Raw genomic sequence first — 17752 nt, forward strand, 5'->3', positions numbered from 1 at the left:
AATGTCACTCCTGATAAGGTCTTTTTCCGACCATCCTATATAAAATAGCAAGTCTCACTCCCTTCACATCCCTTATTCCCCAGTTCTGCTTGACATTCTGCCACTTTAATTGTCATGTCCTGGAATGTCTCCTCCTGCTGCAACATCTGCTGCAGAGAGCAGGGTATTATGCACTGCTGTGTCTCTGCCACTAGAACAGTGTCAAGCACACAGTAGGTTATTAATAAATATTGGCTGAATAAATGAAGTAATATGTGCTAGTAGATATGTCTGATCAAGACAAAAAAGTTGGATTGTTTTGACATTTTTGAGTGTATTTTAAAATTGATTTGTGTTTTTGTGCTTGTTCCTGATAGCCTGGAAGCATTCTTTCAGCCCTCACAGTCCCTACAGAATGTGTGGCCTGGGAAGAGTCTCCTGATCTCCAATGCCTAAGTGATTGATGGTGGTCATAATACTCAGGAGGCAACTCACCCAGTCCTTGTCTGGTTATCTTATACTGGGGTACGGTGTGCATATGGCCTTTCTCTTGGTTCAAAATTGTTCAACTTCACTGAAGGTTGTTTTGCTTTCCTGAATGTTTGTGCTCGTATATGGTTTTAATAAGTTTTGTGTTCTCCCTTTCTTGATTTTACTTTGTTTTCCACTATTATACTTTGTAGTGTGAAATTGACAGTCTGTCACAGACCTGTGATTTGAAGTAATTGTGACAGATGGTGTGCTTGAATACATAAGCAGATCCACTAGAAGGAATGTTTTAGCAATAAGTATGGGAATTTAAAATTGAGCCACAAAATCAAGAGTGAAACGACTGCAATGTCGACTCAGCAACCTCGAATGTCTGTGCCGCAGGAGAGTCTGAAGGACAATGAAGTCTTGTGAAGAGTTGTTGTGTGTGTGTAAAGGGGCATTCTTGGACTAGGACTGCCTGGAACATTGGATGAATGAGAAATGACTTTATAAAACATTTTTAGTTTACTTGAGGGATTAGGCATTTCTTCCTTTGTATAAAGATAAGATTATGACATCCTGCAGCTGCTTCTGCAATAAAGTTGTGGAATAAAATGGTTTCTTGGAAGAGCGTTATGGAGAAGGGTAAAGGAAAATAAAAAAGATAATAGTGATGATTCAGACAAATGAATGAGCTGAAGAAGAGGAGATCCAACTTATGTCTAATTTATGTCATGAGAATTACTTAGTAACATTTATTGCCAGATCAAAGTCTTTGACGAGAAATACTTTAAAAGAACATGAATACTGTATTCTGGAAAATCTGTGTCACTTGATAAACTAAGATGGCTGTCCTGAAGACAGAAAGTGGTATGGCCTAGGCTAGCATAAATGTACAACAGAGGCTTTTCCAACCAGGGGGGTCAGAGACAAATTAATAAGTTTTCAACCTTTTATGTGAACCACACATAATCGAATAACAGTTTTAATAAAAACAAAAAGATAATTAAACATTTGAAAAGGAAAAAAGAAAGTGGATATGAATGATTAAATTGAACAAATATTCCTCCCAGAAGATAAGTTCAAGATTGAACCCCCAATACCTGTGAGTCTGACTTCGTTTGGAAATAGAGTCTTTGCAGATATAATCAAGTTAAGATGTGTTCATACTAAATCAGGGTGAGCCTTAATCCAATATAACTCATATTCATAGAAGAAGAAGAGAAAAGACACAAACACATGAGAGAGAAGGCCATGTGAGGATGAAGATGGAGGCAGAAATTAGAGTCATGCTGCTATAAGGCAAAGAACAACTAGATCTAACCAGAAGCCTAGGAGGAGCAAGGAAAGGTTCTGTTCTAAAGGCTTTGGAAGGAACCTGACCCTGCTGAGACCTTGATTTTGAATTTTTCGCCTCCAGAATTGTGAGAGAATAAGTTTCTGTTGTTTTAAGCTACTCAGTTTTTGGTACTTTATTATAGCAGCTGTAAGTTCCTTAAAGAGGCTAAAAAGCAGGAGACAAAAGACAGACATGGTACAATAGGAAATGAGAGGACTCTCTGCTGACTTATTTCTCCAAGTGTGGACCAAGAAGCAGCAGCATTGCTGGAAGTTTGTTTGAAATGCAGAATCTCAGACCTCAATCCAGACCTGACACGTAAGAATTTCCCTTGAGATTACTATAGCTCCAACTGTGTGCATGTAATAACAATGGCAGTAGCAACAACCATAGTTGAGCCCTTTCCATTTACTCTACATTTATCTAAAAGTTATACTCTACACTTGCTAACTGAATTTACATACCAATCCAAAAGACATGTACAATTAATATTCCCATTTTATGGACAAGGAAATGAGTCACAGAAAGGTTAACTAACTTCCCTTAGTCATGCAAATATTAAGTGTGGAAGTCAAAGAAATGAGCTACATTTATCTTTATTTCAAAGGAAATAAAGATACATATATATGTATATATACAAAAAGATATATAAAGAGATACATATGTGTGTGTATATATATATAGGGGGAAGTTGTGTGGACACTTAAGAGTACTGGAGAATCAGGATTGTCTCTCATTTTGATATTGAACCAAATTAGAAATAGCTTGACTACTGGAAAAGTGTGTTGAATCTGCCTTACAGATAAGTGTCCAAAATGGTCTTCCCGTCTTTAGATTTCTACTTATTTCTCACCACAGTTGTCAATTAAGGAGCAAGATAACTGCAGGCTTTTCCCCATAAGAGAAAGGCTGCAACATAAAGGGTGTACCGTTCAAGGCTATAACATGGAGTGTGCATCATTGAAGGCTACAACTTGAAGGGTGCATCACTCAAGGCTACACCATAATGGGTGAATCATTCAAGGTTACAATAAGAAAGGTGAATCGTTAAAGGCTATAACATGAAGGGTGCATTATTCACAGTTACAACAGAGAGAAGGATGCATCATTCAAGGTCCAGCTCTGAAAAAACAACAAAATGTCCACTGATGGACATGCACCTTGAATTCCTGAACGTGTTCCAGTAGAAACCACCTCTTCAATTGTAGTCATGAGAGGAGGATTTCTTGGGAGATGAAAAAGAGAAGACAAAGAGAGATTCCCCCCTCTTATTAAACATACTGGAAAATTCCGATTTTATGGTCCTGCAAGAATGTGGAAAGATGGAAAAGAGTAACTTTCCCTAATGTTAATAATAGCTCGATATATGTCAAATGTAAATGAAAATTATTGCTTCTGCTTCTGAAGAAGAAAAAGAGTTTGATTAAGCTTCCTTTATGCCAACCTGTCAGAGATGTATCCAGGCATACCTCTTGGATTTGGAACTTAGTCCCTGTCTTGAATAGTGCCTCCCCATCCAATCTTGCTCTTGAACTATTATGCATCTATGGAAACCCACCTCAACTGTTATCTCCTCAAGTTGTTCGTGTTCCACTGCACTCATTCTGCTACTATTAGCGGAATTGATTACCCCTCATGTGAACCTCTACTGTAACTTGCATATATTTCTGTGATAAAATTTATTCCACCATATATCAATTATTTGCTGCATTTAATACATTATTTAAATTTATCCTGTAGTATTTCAATTATTTTTCCCATATGAAACTATGATTTATAGGGCCTTTAACCATCAAATATCCAACTTCATAGAAAACAAAAACTATTTTCACATATTTGCTTATTAATTGTTGATAGCACAAATGTACAATTTGATAAATGTTTACTCTAAGTAAATCATCCCCAGGCTTGTTAAATTGTCTACACTGATAGCTGTTTCTAAATTCTACAGAAAACATTTCTAACATTGGTGGTTTAACTAAAGAAAATACTTATGTCTAATACATCTAGTAATTGTAGAAATGTTCAGTCTGATTACATGAAGTCACATCATAGTTTTAATATTTATTTAGCAGAGGAGTAAATTGAAACATCAGTTCTGTAGACCAATCAGGAAATGTATGCTTTGTGCTTTATAAGCTTACATTGAACATAGATGATATAAGTTACCATACTCAAATGTAAGACAGAGAGAGGTAGAAGAAATAGCTGAGAACTTGAAAAGATATATTGTTATTGTCAATAAAGCAATGTTTTCTCTCTTCATAAAATTGTGTTTAGGGAATGTTAACAATTAAGCTTGTATGCAATAGTAATTTTGAATGTATTTTTAAATTTATTTTTTCAAAATAATGACATTACCAAAAATTTTACATAGCCTGTATTGAATTCACACATTCAAATGAGGCTTTACCAGTAATAATGGGGATTAATACAGAGCTAGTGTTTGGCATTTGACTTTATCTCAAAGGAGCTAACTGCTCAATGAATTACAGAAGGCTCATACTCTTTTTATTTTTTCCTGGAAATTCAAAAAGAAAAGCTTTACTAAATATTGACATATATATTTACTCCAAATTTTACATTTAGTGAAATAAGAATATCTCTAATAGCTCAGTTAACATCAACAGAAAGCTTCAAAAGATGATCTGAAAATGGCAGGCAAAATTTCTTTTTACTGTAGGCAATTACTTAAACTGGAAATTTGGCTTTATGCATAATAAGTCATGTGGGTAAAACATCCACATTGCAGTTAGGTTTCCAGTATCTAGCTTTTATTTATTTTTTAGCAATGACATTAACAAGATTTTGCCAGGTTATAAAAATGAGGGCTTTCTTGAGAATTACTTATAGTTTCCGAGTTGAATGGCAGAGCGCACGTAGACACATCTGAAGGTGGATGGCTGTATCTCCCAGTACTGGACCGGGTTGCTGAAAAGACTCACACCCGAATAAGAAGCCTTTTTGGTATTGTGTCCAGGTGGGCAGAAGTCACTTGATCCAACTACAGAGATATTGTTGTTATGAAGGTAGACAACCTACAACATGAAACGACAGAAGATAATTATCATTCTCTAAATACGTTGAGGCCCTTCAGGTAAATATTTTATTCTTTTTATTACTTTTTCATCCTTCACTTTTTTTTTTTTTTGAGATGGAGTCTTGCTTTGTCACCCAGGCTGGAGTGCAGTGGCATGACCTCAGTGCATTGCAGCCTCTGCCTCCCAAGTTGAAGCTATTCTCCTGCTTCAGCCTCCTGAGTGGCTGGGACTACAGGCACACACCACCATGCCTGGCTAATTTTTGTTTTTAGTAGAGATGGGTTTTTACCATGTTGGCCAGGCTGGTCTCGAACTTCTGACCTCAAGTGATCCAGCCACTTCAGCCTCCCAAAGTGCTTGGATTACAGGCGTGAGCCACTGCAACCGGCCCCACTTTGAATAACTGACTACTTCTCAGATTAAACTTTTGATTTCTCCCTTCCTTTTGAAAATTTGTTTTTCCCTTCTTTGGTCTTGTCTTCCCCATCTCAGTAAATTGCATGCCAATCATTTCAGATGCTCAGGCTGTATACATTGTCATTATCCTTGAGTTCCAATTCCCTTATGCTCTCTACATAATCAACAACAAATCTTGCTAGCTCAGCCTTCAAAATGTACACTTAATCTAGTTCTTCTCTCCATGTCTACTCCTACAGCCTTGTCCAAGTCACCATTGTTTCTTTCCAAATGATTGAAGTTGCCCTGATTATTCTTCCTGCTTCCTCTTTTGCCTTCTGAAATTTTATCCTTTTTTTTAAGCTCTAAGAGCAATTGCTTTAAAAAGTAAACCAAATTATATGTTCTTTGCCTCAGAACTCCAGTGGTTTCCCATCTCATGCAGAATAATAAAATCTAACGTTCTCAAAGGGGTCTACAAATCCTACAGGGTCTGACATCCTTCTACTCTGACCTCATCTTCTCTTACTGTACAAGTCAATCATCTGGTCTACTTGCTGCTCTTCTAATGCACAAAGCATGATCTCTTCTTAAGTTATCAACACCATTAACTCAACCTGGCATAATTTCTAAGGTGTCTTCAAGGCGTCCTGCCTCATGTAATTCACTTTTTCTTACCAGAGAGACCTTCCCTGACCACCCCATTCTGTCATTCTCTGGGGCAGAATTACATTTCTGCATTTTTCTTCATAGCATTATCAATATGTCACATATTATGCTTATTTGCTATTGTTTGTTTCTCTCCTCTAGAGTAAAAGCTCCATGAGACAGGAATGGTTCTGCTTATTTATGGCTGTATCTCCAGTACTAGAACAGAGCAGGTATTCAATAAATATATGTTGAAGGAATAAATGTTATTTCATATATCAGGTCTACATGACTATATTGGGTCTACATGAAATATTATGTTTTCAGGGCAAAAAAACTATATAAACCTTTTAACAAAATTATATAGAACGAGAAAGTGCTGTGTAGTGAAAAAGAAAAAGAGAGCATAAAGTACAGAAATTGAAATAAAGAATCAGGAATTCCAAGAAATTCTTAAATATTTAAATATCACAGCATTTAGAATAAATAGACCTAGGAAGTTTTAATAAACATATATTTTACATAATACATTTTACTTGATGCATACAGTGCAATAAAATTAATCAGAGATTTTCTCTGAATTATGTTTTACAATCATGTTTAAGATAATGGTAATTTGTCCATAGATTTTCGTAGGGTCACTAAATACCAGACTTATACAAAGAATGTTAGAAATGAGTTTACACTTCACTTTGAGGATATAAGTTCTGTAGGTCAAGAAGCAACTTCTCTGAAATCATACAAGCAAGGTTAAAATATAACGCTAAGACAGCAAGGTCTTAAGTGGGCTATAAAACCTATGAAGTACTCCCTTAAAAAAATAACTTGAAAGGCTAGGTGTGGTGGCTTATGTCTGTAATCTCAGCACTTTGGGAGGTTGAGGAGGGTGGATCACGAGGTCAGGAGCTCAAGACTAGCCTGACCAACATGGTGAAATCCCGTTTCTACTAAAAATACAAAAATTAGCCAGGCATAGTGGCGCATGCCTATAATCTCAGCTACTTGGGAGGCTGAGGCAGGAGAATTGCTTGAACCTGAGAGGCGGAGATTGCAGTGAGCTGAGATCGTGCCATTGCATGCAGTCCAGCCTAGGTGACAGAGCAAGACTCCATCTCAAAAAAAAAAAAAACTTGAAATATTTGCTCTACCCACTAGGACATTCACATTCATGTGCTGGCGAAAATGGCTTTGTTTCTGTAAGGGCTTAAAAGTGAATTAGTAGATGTCATATAAAAACAGAAACAAGAAATATTGAAGTGAAAGCAACACTTATATGCATGGTTTATGATTCTCATCTTTTGGAAGTTTCTTGTTGTCATTTACCATCCTCTATATTCCAGTAGTGATTAACAACTAAAGGAAGGGGTGTTTCGTGAGCATTTATGGTTAATCTTGAAAGTGAGAGAAGAAAATATCAAGACATAAGTATTAGTCTGTGTAGAGCTTTCCAAACTCATTCTATGGGGTCAATATTTTCTAAGATCAAAGCCAGACAAAATTCATCATAAGAAAAAAAATGTAATCAAATCTCTCTTATGAATATGGACAAAAAAATCTCTAACAAAACGTTAGGAAGCTACATTTCATAACATATAAAATGATTTTATACTATGGGACCAAAAATGATTTATCTCAGGGTTGTAAAATTGGTTTAACTTATGAAAATCAAAGTAATATCAAGGTAATATACTATATCAAAATTATAAAGGCCAAAACTCGCATGATTTTCTCAATAGACGCAGGAAAAACATGTAAGAAAAAAAAATTCATAATAAATGTTTTCAGTAAACTAGAAATAGAAGGGAACTTCCTCAACTTAATAAAGAGCATCTATAGAAGACCTGTGACTAACATCGTAACTAATGGTAAAATGAATGCCCCCTCCTCCTAAACTAACAAATAGGGCAAAGATGTTTAATTTCATCACCTTTATGCAACATTGCGCTGGAGATTCCAGCCAATGCAATGGGTGGGTTGTGGGGGAGGGGGGACCTAAAAGAATCCAAATAAAATAACTAAAGCTGTCTATTTGCAAATAATATATCCTAAATATAGAATATCCAAAGGAACTCACAAAAATTACTGCAACTAAAAACAAATTTGGGATAGTACCAGGATAGCTCAGTATATAAACATCAATTGTATTTTTATACATTAGCAGCAAACAAATAAAAAAGATTAACAATGCAAAACAGGCTGGGCGCGGTGGCTCACGCCTGTAATCCCAGCACTTTGGGAGGCCAGACGGGCAGATCACGAGGTCAGGAGATCCAAACCATCCTGGCTAACACGGTGAAACCCCGTCTCTACTAAAATACAAAAGAAAAATTAGCCGGGCGTGGTGGCGGGCGCCTGTAGTCCCAGCTACTCGGGAGGCTGAGACAGGAGAATGGCGTGAACCCGGGAGGCGGAGCTTGCAGTGAGCCGAGATGGCGCCACTACACTCCAGCTTGGGTGACAGAGCGAGACTACATCTCAAAACAAAAAACAAACAAACAAACAAAAAAGCAATTCAAAACAGCATCAAAAAGAATGAAAAAATGAATGTAGTAAAAGAATTGCAAGACATGTATGCTAAAGATGACAAAAACTGTTGAGAAAAGGAAAAGAAGATATAAATAACCCTTGTTTGTGACTTGGAAGACTCAATATTATTAAGATAGTAATTCTTTCCAATGATCTGTAGATTCAAAACAATACCTTTCAAAGCCTTACAAGGATATTTTTCCAGAAATGAAAAAATTGATCATAAAATTGATATGGAATGCAAAGGAACCAGAATAGCCAAAATAACTGAAAAAAAAGAACAAAGTTGGAGAACCTACATTTTCTAATTTCAAAACTTAATCAAAAGCTACAGTAATTGAAAGGTATAATACGGTCATATAACTAGACATATAGATAAATGTAATAGAACTGAAAGTCCAGAAATAAACCCTCACATTTATGATCAAGTGATTTTCAACAGATAAGACAATTCATTGGAGAAAGAATAGTTTTCCGGCAAATAACATTGGGACAATTGCTATCCACATACAGAAAATGAATTAGACTCATATCATATACTAGGATTATCTCAAAATTAGATTATAAAACCAGTTTTATAAAATTATAAAATTTATAGATGTTAAAGAATTCTCAGAATCTATACAAAACTGTGGTCTATGAAACAAACAAAAATGATAAAATAGATTAATGATTCCCTGTGGCTGGAGATGACATATTATCTCACACCAGTCAGTATGGTGATTATTAAAAAGTCAGGAAACAGTAGATGCTGAGGAGGCTGTGGAGAAATAGGAATGCTTTTACATTGCTAGTGAGAGTGTAAATTAATTCAACCATTGTGAAAAACAGTTGTGAAAGAAACACCTCAAGGATCTAGAACAAGAAATACCATTTGACCCAGCAATCCCGTTACTGAGTATATACCCAAAGGAATATAAATCATTCTACTATAAAGACACATGCACACATATATTTATTGCAGCACTATTTACAATAGCAAAAACATGGAACCAATGCAAATGTCCATCAATGATAGACTGGATAAAGGAAATGTGGTACATATATACCATGGAATACTATGCAGTCATAAAAAGGAATGAGATCATGTCCTTTGCAGGGACATGAATGAAACTAGAAGCCATTATCCTCAGCAAACTAACACAGGAACAGAAAAGTAAATATTGCATGTTCTCACTCATAAGTGGAAGTTGAACATTGAGAACACACAGACACAGAGGGTAACAAAACACACAACAGGGTATAGGGGGTGATGGGGGGAACTTAGAGGACAGGTCAATAGGGGCAGCAAACCACCATGGCACATGTATACCTATATAACAAACTTGCACATTCTGCAAATGTATCTCTTTTTTTTAGAGGAAATAAAGAAAAATGATGAGGCCATGCCAAAAAGAGGCAAGAGCTAGACCATAGAAGCTCCTCCCAGTCAATTCTTGAATAATTTGAAAACTAAAATTAATAATGATGGTGAAAAAAAAGAATTTTGATTTTACTTGTGGCTTCAAACTCCCCCTACTCACTATGGCATCACCACCAACACCACCCCTACTGAAAAAAATCAGCATTACAAAAGACTCTTAAGTTTCATCTCCATACTTTTAAATCAAAAACTTTATTGAAATCTAGCTAATGTAAGTTGTGCTTCTTGATTTAATTTTTTTATGGTATTTTGTCATAGAAATTCTAACTAAGACACTCTGGAAAAAAAAATTCTAAGAAGAGCTTCCTGTCTCCTAGCATCCCATAAGCAGGGTGGGAGTCTTGCTCTCTGGACATTCCTCACATAAGCAGTGGCTTTGCATTACCTGGATGTACTTATGCTCTGCCAGCCCACCAGGTACTCTGATAAGCTTGTTGTTGTCCAAGTGAAGCTCCCTCAGATGAGGCATGTTGGCCAGAGAGCCATTGTCAACAGTAGAGATGCTGTTGAAACTCAATCCCAACCTGCAACAGAAAGCAGAAATGAAAGCAAACACCACACATGGATGCTTTTCTTACAGGCATTGTGTAATTAATCAAGTCTATAGGAAAGGACATTTTTTGTTTCTGTACTTAACTGTTCCCAGTTCTTGGAGTGCTTTCTCCAACCTCTCTGAGCCTGGACAAAGCCCATGTATCGTTAAAGTCTCGGCTTGAAGTCACTCTCTTTGAGATATATCTGACAGAACGTGATTGGACATAGTCTCCTATTTCTTACAATATCCTAAGTTATTAATATTATTAGAACATAATATTCCTAATAATTTATTTTTAAAAACTGTTCACTTATTCAAATATTTATTTGTATATTTAATAAACAAATGTTCTTGAAAACTTATGATGTGCATGATATTATGTTAGGCATTGTGAGGGACAGAGGTCTCATGGATCAAAAATCACTTTTCCCATCAAAGAATATTTTACCTAGTAAAGAAGTTGATTATACACACACACACACACACACACACACACACACACACACACGCATATATATAACTATATATATATATTCAAAGATATATTTTATATTTATTTATCCACCATGAAATGTATATATAAAAACAAGAGTGAGTACATCTGGCATGATACTGTGCTTCTCTGTAGGGACAGTCAGCAATATATACAGATCAAAAATAACATAGTGTTCCTTGAAGACAAATGAAAATGTTTGCCAGATTGAAGTTACGTTTGAAACCACGACAAGTACTAGTATCACTTATTTTTTTAAAAAATCATTAAGAAGGGCCAGCAAAAACAAAACAATAAAAGCTTTTCTTTTGTTGATCTACATTAAATGTCCAGAGATACTTTATTTTAAACTTTTCAGAGAAATGGGGGTTAGAGAATCTCATAACTATTAAAATAGTAATTTGTGTGACGCTCAATATTTCTGTCTTGGTAGATTTTATTTTAATGTATTTTCAAATTCTGTAAACTGTGTTATAATTTACTTAACCTTCTGTTTGATGCAACTAAGTCAGAACATATTAAATGCACATACTGACTTAATCACACACTTTGTGTATAAAATATAACTAATCTATAAATAGTATAGTATTAATAAAATGTGAAGCTGATCTTGGTGGTTTCAGTAAGTGTAACTATTTCATGGGCTTCTTCTCAAGAAATCATTAGATATGCTGAAGTTTGAGATGATTAGAAACAACAGCAGCAGCGAAAGCGTAGTACAGTCAAAAATAAATCATCAAGTTTGTAATTCGTATCATATAAGCACTAATATACCTAGCCATTTTTCTGATAGAATGTAATGAAAGATTATTACTTAGCCAAATTATTCAATCCTTTCAGGCTAGCTGCATCAACTCTGCTGATTTTGTTGCCATCAAGATGTAATTCAGTAAGGGAAGGAGGAAGACCTGGAATGTGAAGTTGAAGATGTTAAATTAGCAGATAAACATTATAAGTATGGAACATGGACAGACTTAAAGAAGACATATGCTATCAATTTTCTAAAAGACACACAGTTTCAAAGAATCAGTTTTACTTATCTTTTTTCTTCATCCCTTTTATAATAATGTGTGCTTTTGGAAGTAGTGGAAGCCCTTACTATTTTTCTCTTAGGTTTACTTTAACAAAAACCTGGATTGTTTTTATCATGTAGTTGATTTTTATTCTTGGAATAGAAGAACTGAAGTCAATGCTGAGTCTCATTATTCTCTTCCACCTCTGTTATGGGCTAAAATTGACATTGATAAAAGATAGTAACTGTAAAGTGGGAAGGTCACTATTCGAACCATAATGAAGAGATTACGTATAAATCAAACCCATATATAAACTTAATTGTCTATTTCATTAATGAGCATCATTAAAAATTAACACTGATATGCTGTGCTGGTCTTAGCCTTGATTGACTTTTCCATAAAAACATCAAATACCTCTGCAAAATGTCTGTGTAGAAACAGCTAACATTTACTCATGCCTATTAAATCCAGAATGTTTATGCAGGAGGAGTGGAGAGGTCTATAATCAAGTGATCTACCATATGTGGAACACCTGGGGGAATAATTTTAGATCCAAAGTACCCACTAAACCTCTAGATAGTACTTGCATGGCTGTAATTTCCAAAGATTGAGTATTATAAATATAAAAGTTTAAATATTTTATTTTCATTTCCTCCTAGCGTCTGAAGATGTATTATATTTTATACAGCTTTTAAAATAGCATATTGTTCCACTTAATAGCAATAGATACAGAGAAAATAGCAAATTGGTTACGTGTAGAAAGAACATCTGATTGGCAGAAAGTCTTGACTATTTGTCTATAAAGACATAGAATTGAAAAACCATAGGTTTCATTTTCTCTAAAATTTTTATCACATCATACTGAATTCTGTTAACATTGTCCATTTAATAGAATAGTTTAGTCCATATTTGACTTGAAAATGTTTCTTAGTTTCCTATGGTAGCATATTTTGTGTGGTAGCTGCTAGGAAAAGGAACATCTATTTATTGTATGTCTGTTACTCACCGAACATTGACCTTGGCACTTTTCCTACCTCAAATCCTTTAAGGCTCTCAAAATATAAACTATTGGTCACTCATCCCCTTTCACAGATAAAGAAATAAGACTCAACGTTACAAATTTTGTAGATTATCTTTCTATTAGGTAGGGAATGTAATATGCTGATAGATGGCAAAAAAGAAGTTAAAATAGCATGTTCTTAACTGGAGGAAACGAAATAACAAGTACATTTTTCTTATAAATAAATATTAGGAAATCACAATCACTCTGGGAATGAGGGATTTCAACCACTTGATTCTCCTGAGAATAAACAAATATGCTTTTAAATACCCCCATAGTAGAGCAACTGTGTATATAACAGAGCAAGTTTAATACACAACCTTTCTTCTCTATCGCCATGAAGATATGGTATTTTTTAATGCAGTGCGTCTAGGACACCAATTGCTATCACATCCATCACGCTTACTTAGTTTCAAAGTGTCTCCCTTTTTGGGATGTCAGTTTTCCAAAAGTAAAGTTATAGTTAGGAAGAAGTTTGACTATGGGAGAAAACTTTGCAAAGGTTTGAGATAGACAAATTTATAAAGTGCATCATTAGCTTCTGCCACTGTGGCATTGAGTTAAAGAACCCATACTCTAGTTCTTTTATTTATTTATTTATTTATTTATTTATTTATTTATTTATTTTACATTTTCTTTTTTCTTTTCCTTTTTTAAGATAAAATATATTGAGGTTTATATTGGGCCAAGTACTTGTGTGTACATTACAAGCCTTACTTCTACATAGTAATCCTCACAATAATCCTAGTAGATAAGTGTTATTAATAGCTCTATGTAACAGATAACAAACCTGAGGTTATAGAAATGCAGAGCAATTATCCTAAAGTCACAGTACAACTAAATGACTGAGTTAGGTCTCTCACCCAGGTTGGTCTAAGAGTATGATTTTTATAGTCTCTACACTACTTTCTACTGCCTTTCCATTTCCATGAATGATGGGAGAAAATATCACCAGGAGGTTGCTGATATTCAGGCATAAGTATCCCAGCCTAAGCAAGGTGGAATCATGTATTAGATAGGCGTTAACGATGAATAGAAAGGAGGACTTAATATGCCAACACAGCGAAATAGTTAAACACACAAGTTCTGACATCAGCACCACACAATTCCATCTCTGCCGCTTCCTAACTCTAAGAACTTAATTATAATTGTCTTTACCTGTTTAAGCCTCATTTTCCACTTTCATGAAACAGGAATGATAACACTACTATATAGGGATGTTGTAAGAATCATATAAAAGACTCCATGACAAGCATTTGGCATGATACACGGAACTAAATACATGCTTAATAAATTGTAGTTACTTAACTTTTCTATTAAGTGGTGGTAAATAAAAGCAAGCTATAAATGATGAGGAAAGAATACTTGGGATAGATAGAAGACATAGCAAAGTAAAGGAAAAGAGATCATGAAATGATAAAAGGTATAAGTGAAGGATATTTTGGAGAATGCATTAAGAGGGACAGCAAAGTCTGAGACTGTGCTAAATGTAAGTCATCTGGCTGCATGAAATAAATTTCAGCAAGAATTTTAGCAAGATCTATCTATCTAATCTCTCTCTCTCTCTCTCTCTCTCTAAAACCCCAATTTATATCTATCTGAGATATAAATATTTCATTCCTGCACTGGGGATAGCAAAAGATCACTTGTTACATGCAACAAATTGGAGATTCAACACGAAAGTGCTCTATAAATTATAAATCAGTCTTTATCATCAACGTGTCTACCTATCCCAGTAGTTGCTACTAAGGAAGTCAAAAGCATGCTCTGTATTCAAAAGACTAGGAATAGGGCAAGGGGTGGTAAGAAAGCATCCTATGGAATATGTACTTTCAGGAGTCAAAATTTCTATAAAAGAACAATAAAGCACAACTGATGTTTTCTGTGGCCAAATGCCTACATTTTTGTAGGCACTCAAGAACAAGGCATCTAAGTTGAAAAAGGGACAGACTGAGGGTAAAACTAGAGAATATAGAGGGCTTTTGTGAGACTGAAAAACCAAGAGTAGGAATGATGTGCAAGTTAGAGGAATTTTTTTATTGGTGGTTTGATGCCTTTTCTAATTCACAAAGACTGGTTTTTGTGCCTCTCCTGGGAATCCCTTGGAACAATGAAATTACCCTTGTGGCTATGTGGTCATTGCTGTGTATTTGTCTGGCTTGGTTTTAGATAGTAAGCTCCTAAAGGCATGTAGCATATCCTATTCCCTGCCCTGTCTTAAGTGTGTGGTACATCGCCTACATATACTGATTGTTCAGAACATTTTTAATTAATAATAGAGAGTTATATTAATTCCCTACTTATCTATATCCTAAATATTTCTCTAATTATGTATTTAACTTTAAAACAACTTGATGAAGTGGACAGCAGTATTATTTCCACTTGACAGATTAAGAGATAGAGGACAAATGAATAACTTTTTCAAAGTCTTTGAACAATTTGATGGTAATTTGGGCTCCAGCAAACTGATTCCAAAATCTACACTCTTCACAGCACACGAAACTACCACTATCATTAAGATATTAATAACTGGAAAAAACATTCCCTAAGGTATTGCAGACCTAAGGTGAAAATTGGATTAATTTCAGAGGCACTCCCATATATCATTTTGTTTGTTTGTTTTACAAACACCAAGGCATGCTAATTTTGTAAATAAATATACTTGTTCTTTGTGATTTCACAATATTGTAAAATCACTGTGCACTAAGTTGTGTCTTAGAGTAGACATTAACAGGAGTCTACCCATCTCTACAGTGAGCCTGGATGGCCCGGTGGCCCCAGACTGAATCACTGGATGTAACACTAGCAGTAATAGAGAATTTGTTGGAAATGTAAATACTAGATGAAACACTAACAGTAATAGAGAATTTGCTGCACATAAGGTCGGTCTCTTAAGTGACAATTCAAGTTTCCACAAGATTTTTTTTTTTAATTAAAGTCTTTGAATTTAAATTTTTCAAAATGTTTTGGAGAATCTTCTATCACCTTGAGGAATGCTGGTGATATTGGTGTCAGCAATGCGGATGTAGGAGAGCTTCTTCATTCCCTGGAAAGCCCCATTTTCAATTCCTGAGCTCTTCAGCGGATTGGTGCCCAGTTCTACAGATGTAATAAAAGGAAGGATTTTAGAAGAAATTTTAGGATATTACTAGTCACTGTAGTATCTGTTTCAGCAAGCAATCTATAAAGAAATAGGGATTAATATCAACTTGACTGAAAAACAAAAGTGAAATTAAAGGGCATGCTCCTCAGGAAAATAGCAAAATGGGATAAAAATTTCCCTTATTAAAACAAACAAAAGCCAAACCAACAATGACTTATGAATAATAATGACTTACGAAAAAGACTGTTAGTGAAAGCAATAACAATAAAATTATTTAAGACGAATACAGAGGTTTGCCCAGAAATCAACTAAAGCAAGTTTACAATTCCCATCTTATGTTATTTATTACTTTCCTAAGGTATTTTAAAATTTTGTTAAAGAATTTCAATCTAGCATTTTATAAGCCAATAATAAAATGACTATTTTTACTATATGTTTAGTGAAACATTATCACTTTTGTTTCGTTTTGTTTCGTTTTGAGACGGAGTTTTGTTCTCTCGCCCAGGCTGAAGTACAGTGGCGCGATCTCGGCTCACCGCAAGCTCCGCCTCCCGGGTTCACGCAATTCTCCTGCCTCCGCCTCCCTAGTAGCTGGAACTACCCGCCCCGCAACCACTAATTTTTTGTATTTGTAGTAGAGACGGGGTTTCACCGTGTTAGCCAGGATAGTCTCAATCTCCTGACCTCGTGATCCGCCTGCTCCAGCTTCCCAAAGTGCTGGGACTACAGGCATGAGCCACCACACTCAGCCATAACATATTTTTAAAGCAAATGATTTATGAGTGTTTAGAATACAACAGGTCCCCAAAATGAAAAGGTATCTCAAAATATCTCTAGTTAAGCACTATTTAAACTCATTTTTGCATATTGTGCGTGTGGTAGGGTAACTTCAGCCCTCGTGTTTTCTCTTTATTCTCAGATACTCAAGGACAGACATAAAAACATCACTGTAAGGTCCAGATTCAAAATCCCAATTTCTCTTGGCCCTGCTCTTAAAAATCACATAGGCTCCAGGCATGTAGGTTGTAGCTGATTTACCTTACTGCACCTAAAACCCAGTTGAAATCTCTTAAGGTAAAACTTGAGTTTTGGTCTTAAAGTTATAAAAATGTCTGTACCTATGACAATCATCTGGTTCAGTCCATTGAAAGTAGTTTTTCGCACTTTGGTGATCTCATTCTCATGGGCACGCAGCTCCTGAAGAGTTTTGGGCATTTTTTCTGGCAGTTCCTTCAGCTGATTCTTGGACAGATAAAGTCGTTCCAACTTCACCAAAGGTGTAAATGCTCCAGGGCTAATTTTGCTAATTTTATTGTTGACAAGAATCAATGCCTGTAGATAGTGAAGCAAAACATCTCCTTAGATCCACAGCCTTCCACATACATGTAAAATGAGTGCATGTTTGTTCATTCCATTCATAGGGATAGCAGAGAAATCTAAAACATTGCAAGAAATCAGAGAAAAAATTAAGTAAGTAATAGTTCTTTACTTAAGAAGTGTATAGGACAGATGCAGTGACTCACGCCTGTAATCCCAGCACTTTGTGAGGCCAAGGTGGGTGGATCACTTGAGGCCAGGAGTTCGAGACAAGCCTGGCCAGCATGGCAAAACCCCATCTGTACCAAAAATACAAAAATTAGCTGGGCATGGTGGTGTGTGCCTGTAGTCCCAGCTACTTGGGAGGCTGAGGCAGGAGGATTGCTTGAGCCCAGGAGGCAGAGGTTA

At 35.6% G+C, this 17752-nt stretch overlaps 1 protein-coding gene across 2 annotated transcripts in view; it reads right to left on the reverse strand.

Annotated features, from left to right (window-relative positions):
* Nucleotides 1-4101: 4101 nt before the first annotated feature.
* The window catches only part of DCN (decorin), a 38203-nt gene continuing 24552 nt past the window's right edge, over nt 4102-17752 (reverse strand). For both annotated transcript variants that reach the window (XM_023223399.2, XM_023223332.1), the window contains exons 4-8: nt 17146-17359; nt 15910-16023; nt 11666-11759; nt 10209-10347; nt 4102-4827 (exon numbers count right to left, since the gene is read on the reverse strand). In XM_023223399.2, coding sequence (XP_023079167.1) covers nt 4633-4827; nt 10209-10347; nt 11666-11759; nt 15910-16023; nt 17146-17359 — 756 coding nt within the window. In that variant the 3' untranslated portion in view covers nt 4102-4632. The remainder of the gene's footprint in view (nt 4828-10208; nt 10348-11665; nt 11760-15909; nt 16024-17145; nt 17360-17752) is intronic.

The sequence above is a fragment of the Piliocolobus tephrosceles genome, chromosome 10 (genome assembly GCF_002776525.5).
Source record: "Piliocolobus tephrosceles isolate RC106 chromosome 10, ASM277652v3, whole genome shotgun sequence".
Taxonomy (NCBI): Eukaryota; Metazoa; Chordata; class Mammalia; order Primates; family Cercopithecidae; genus Piliocolobus; species Piliocolobus tephrosceles.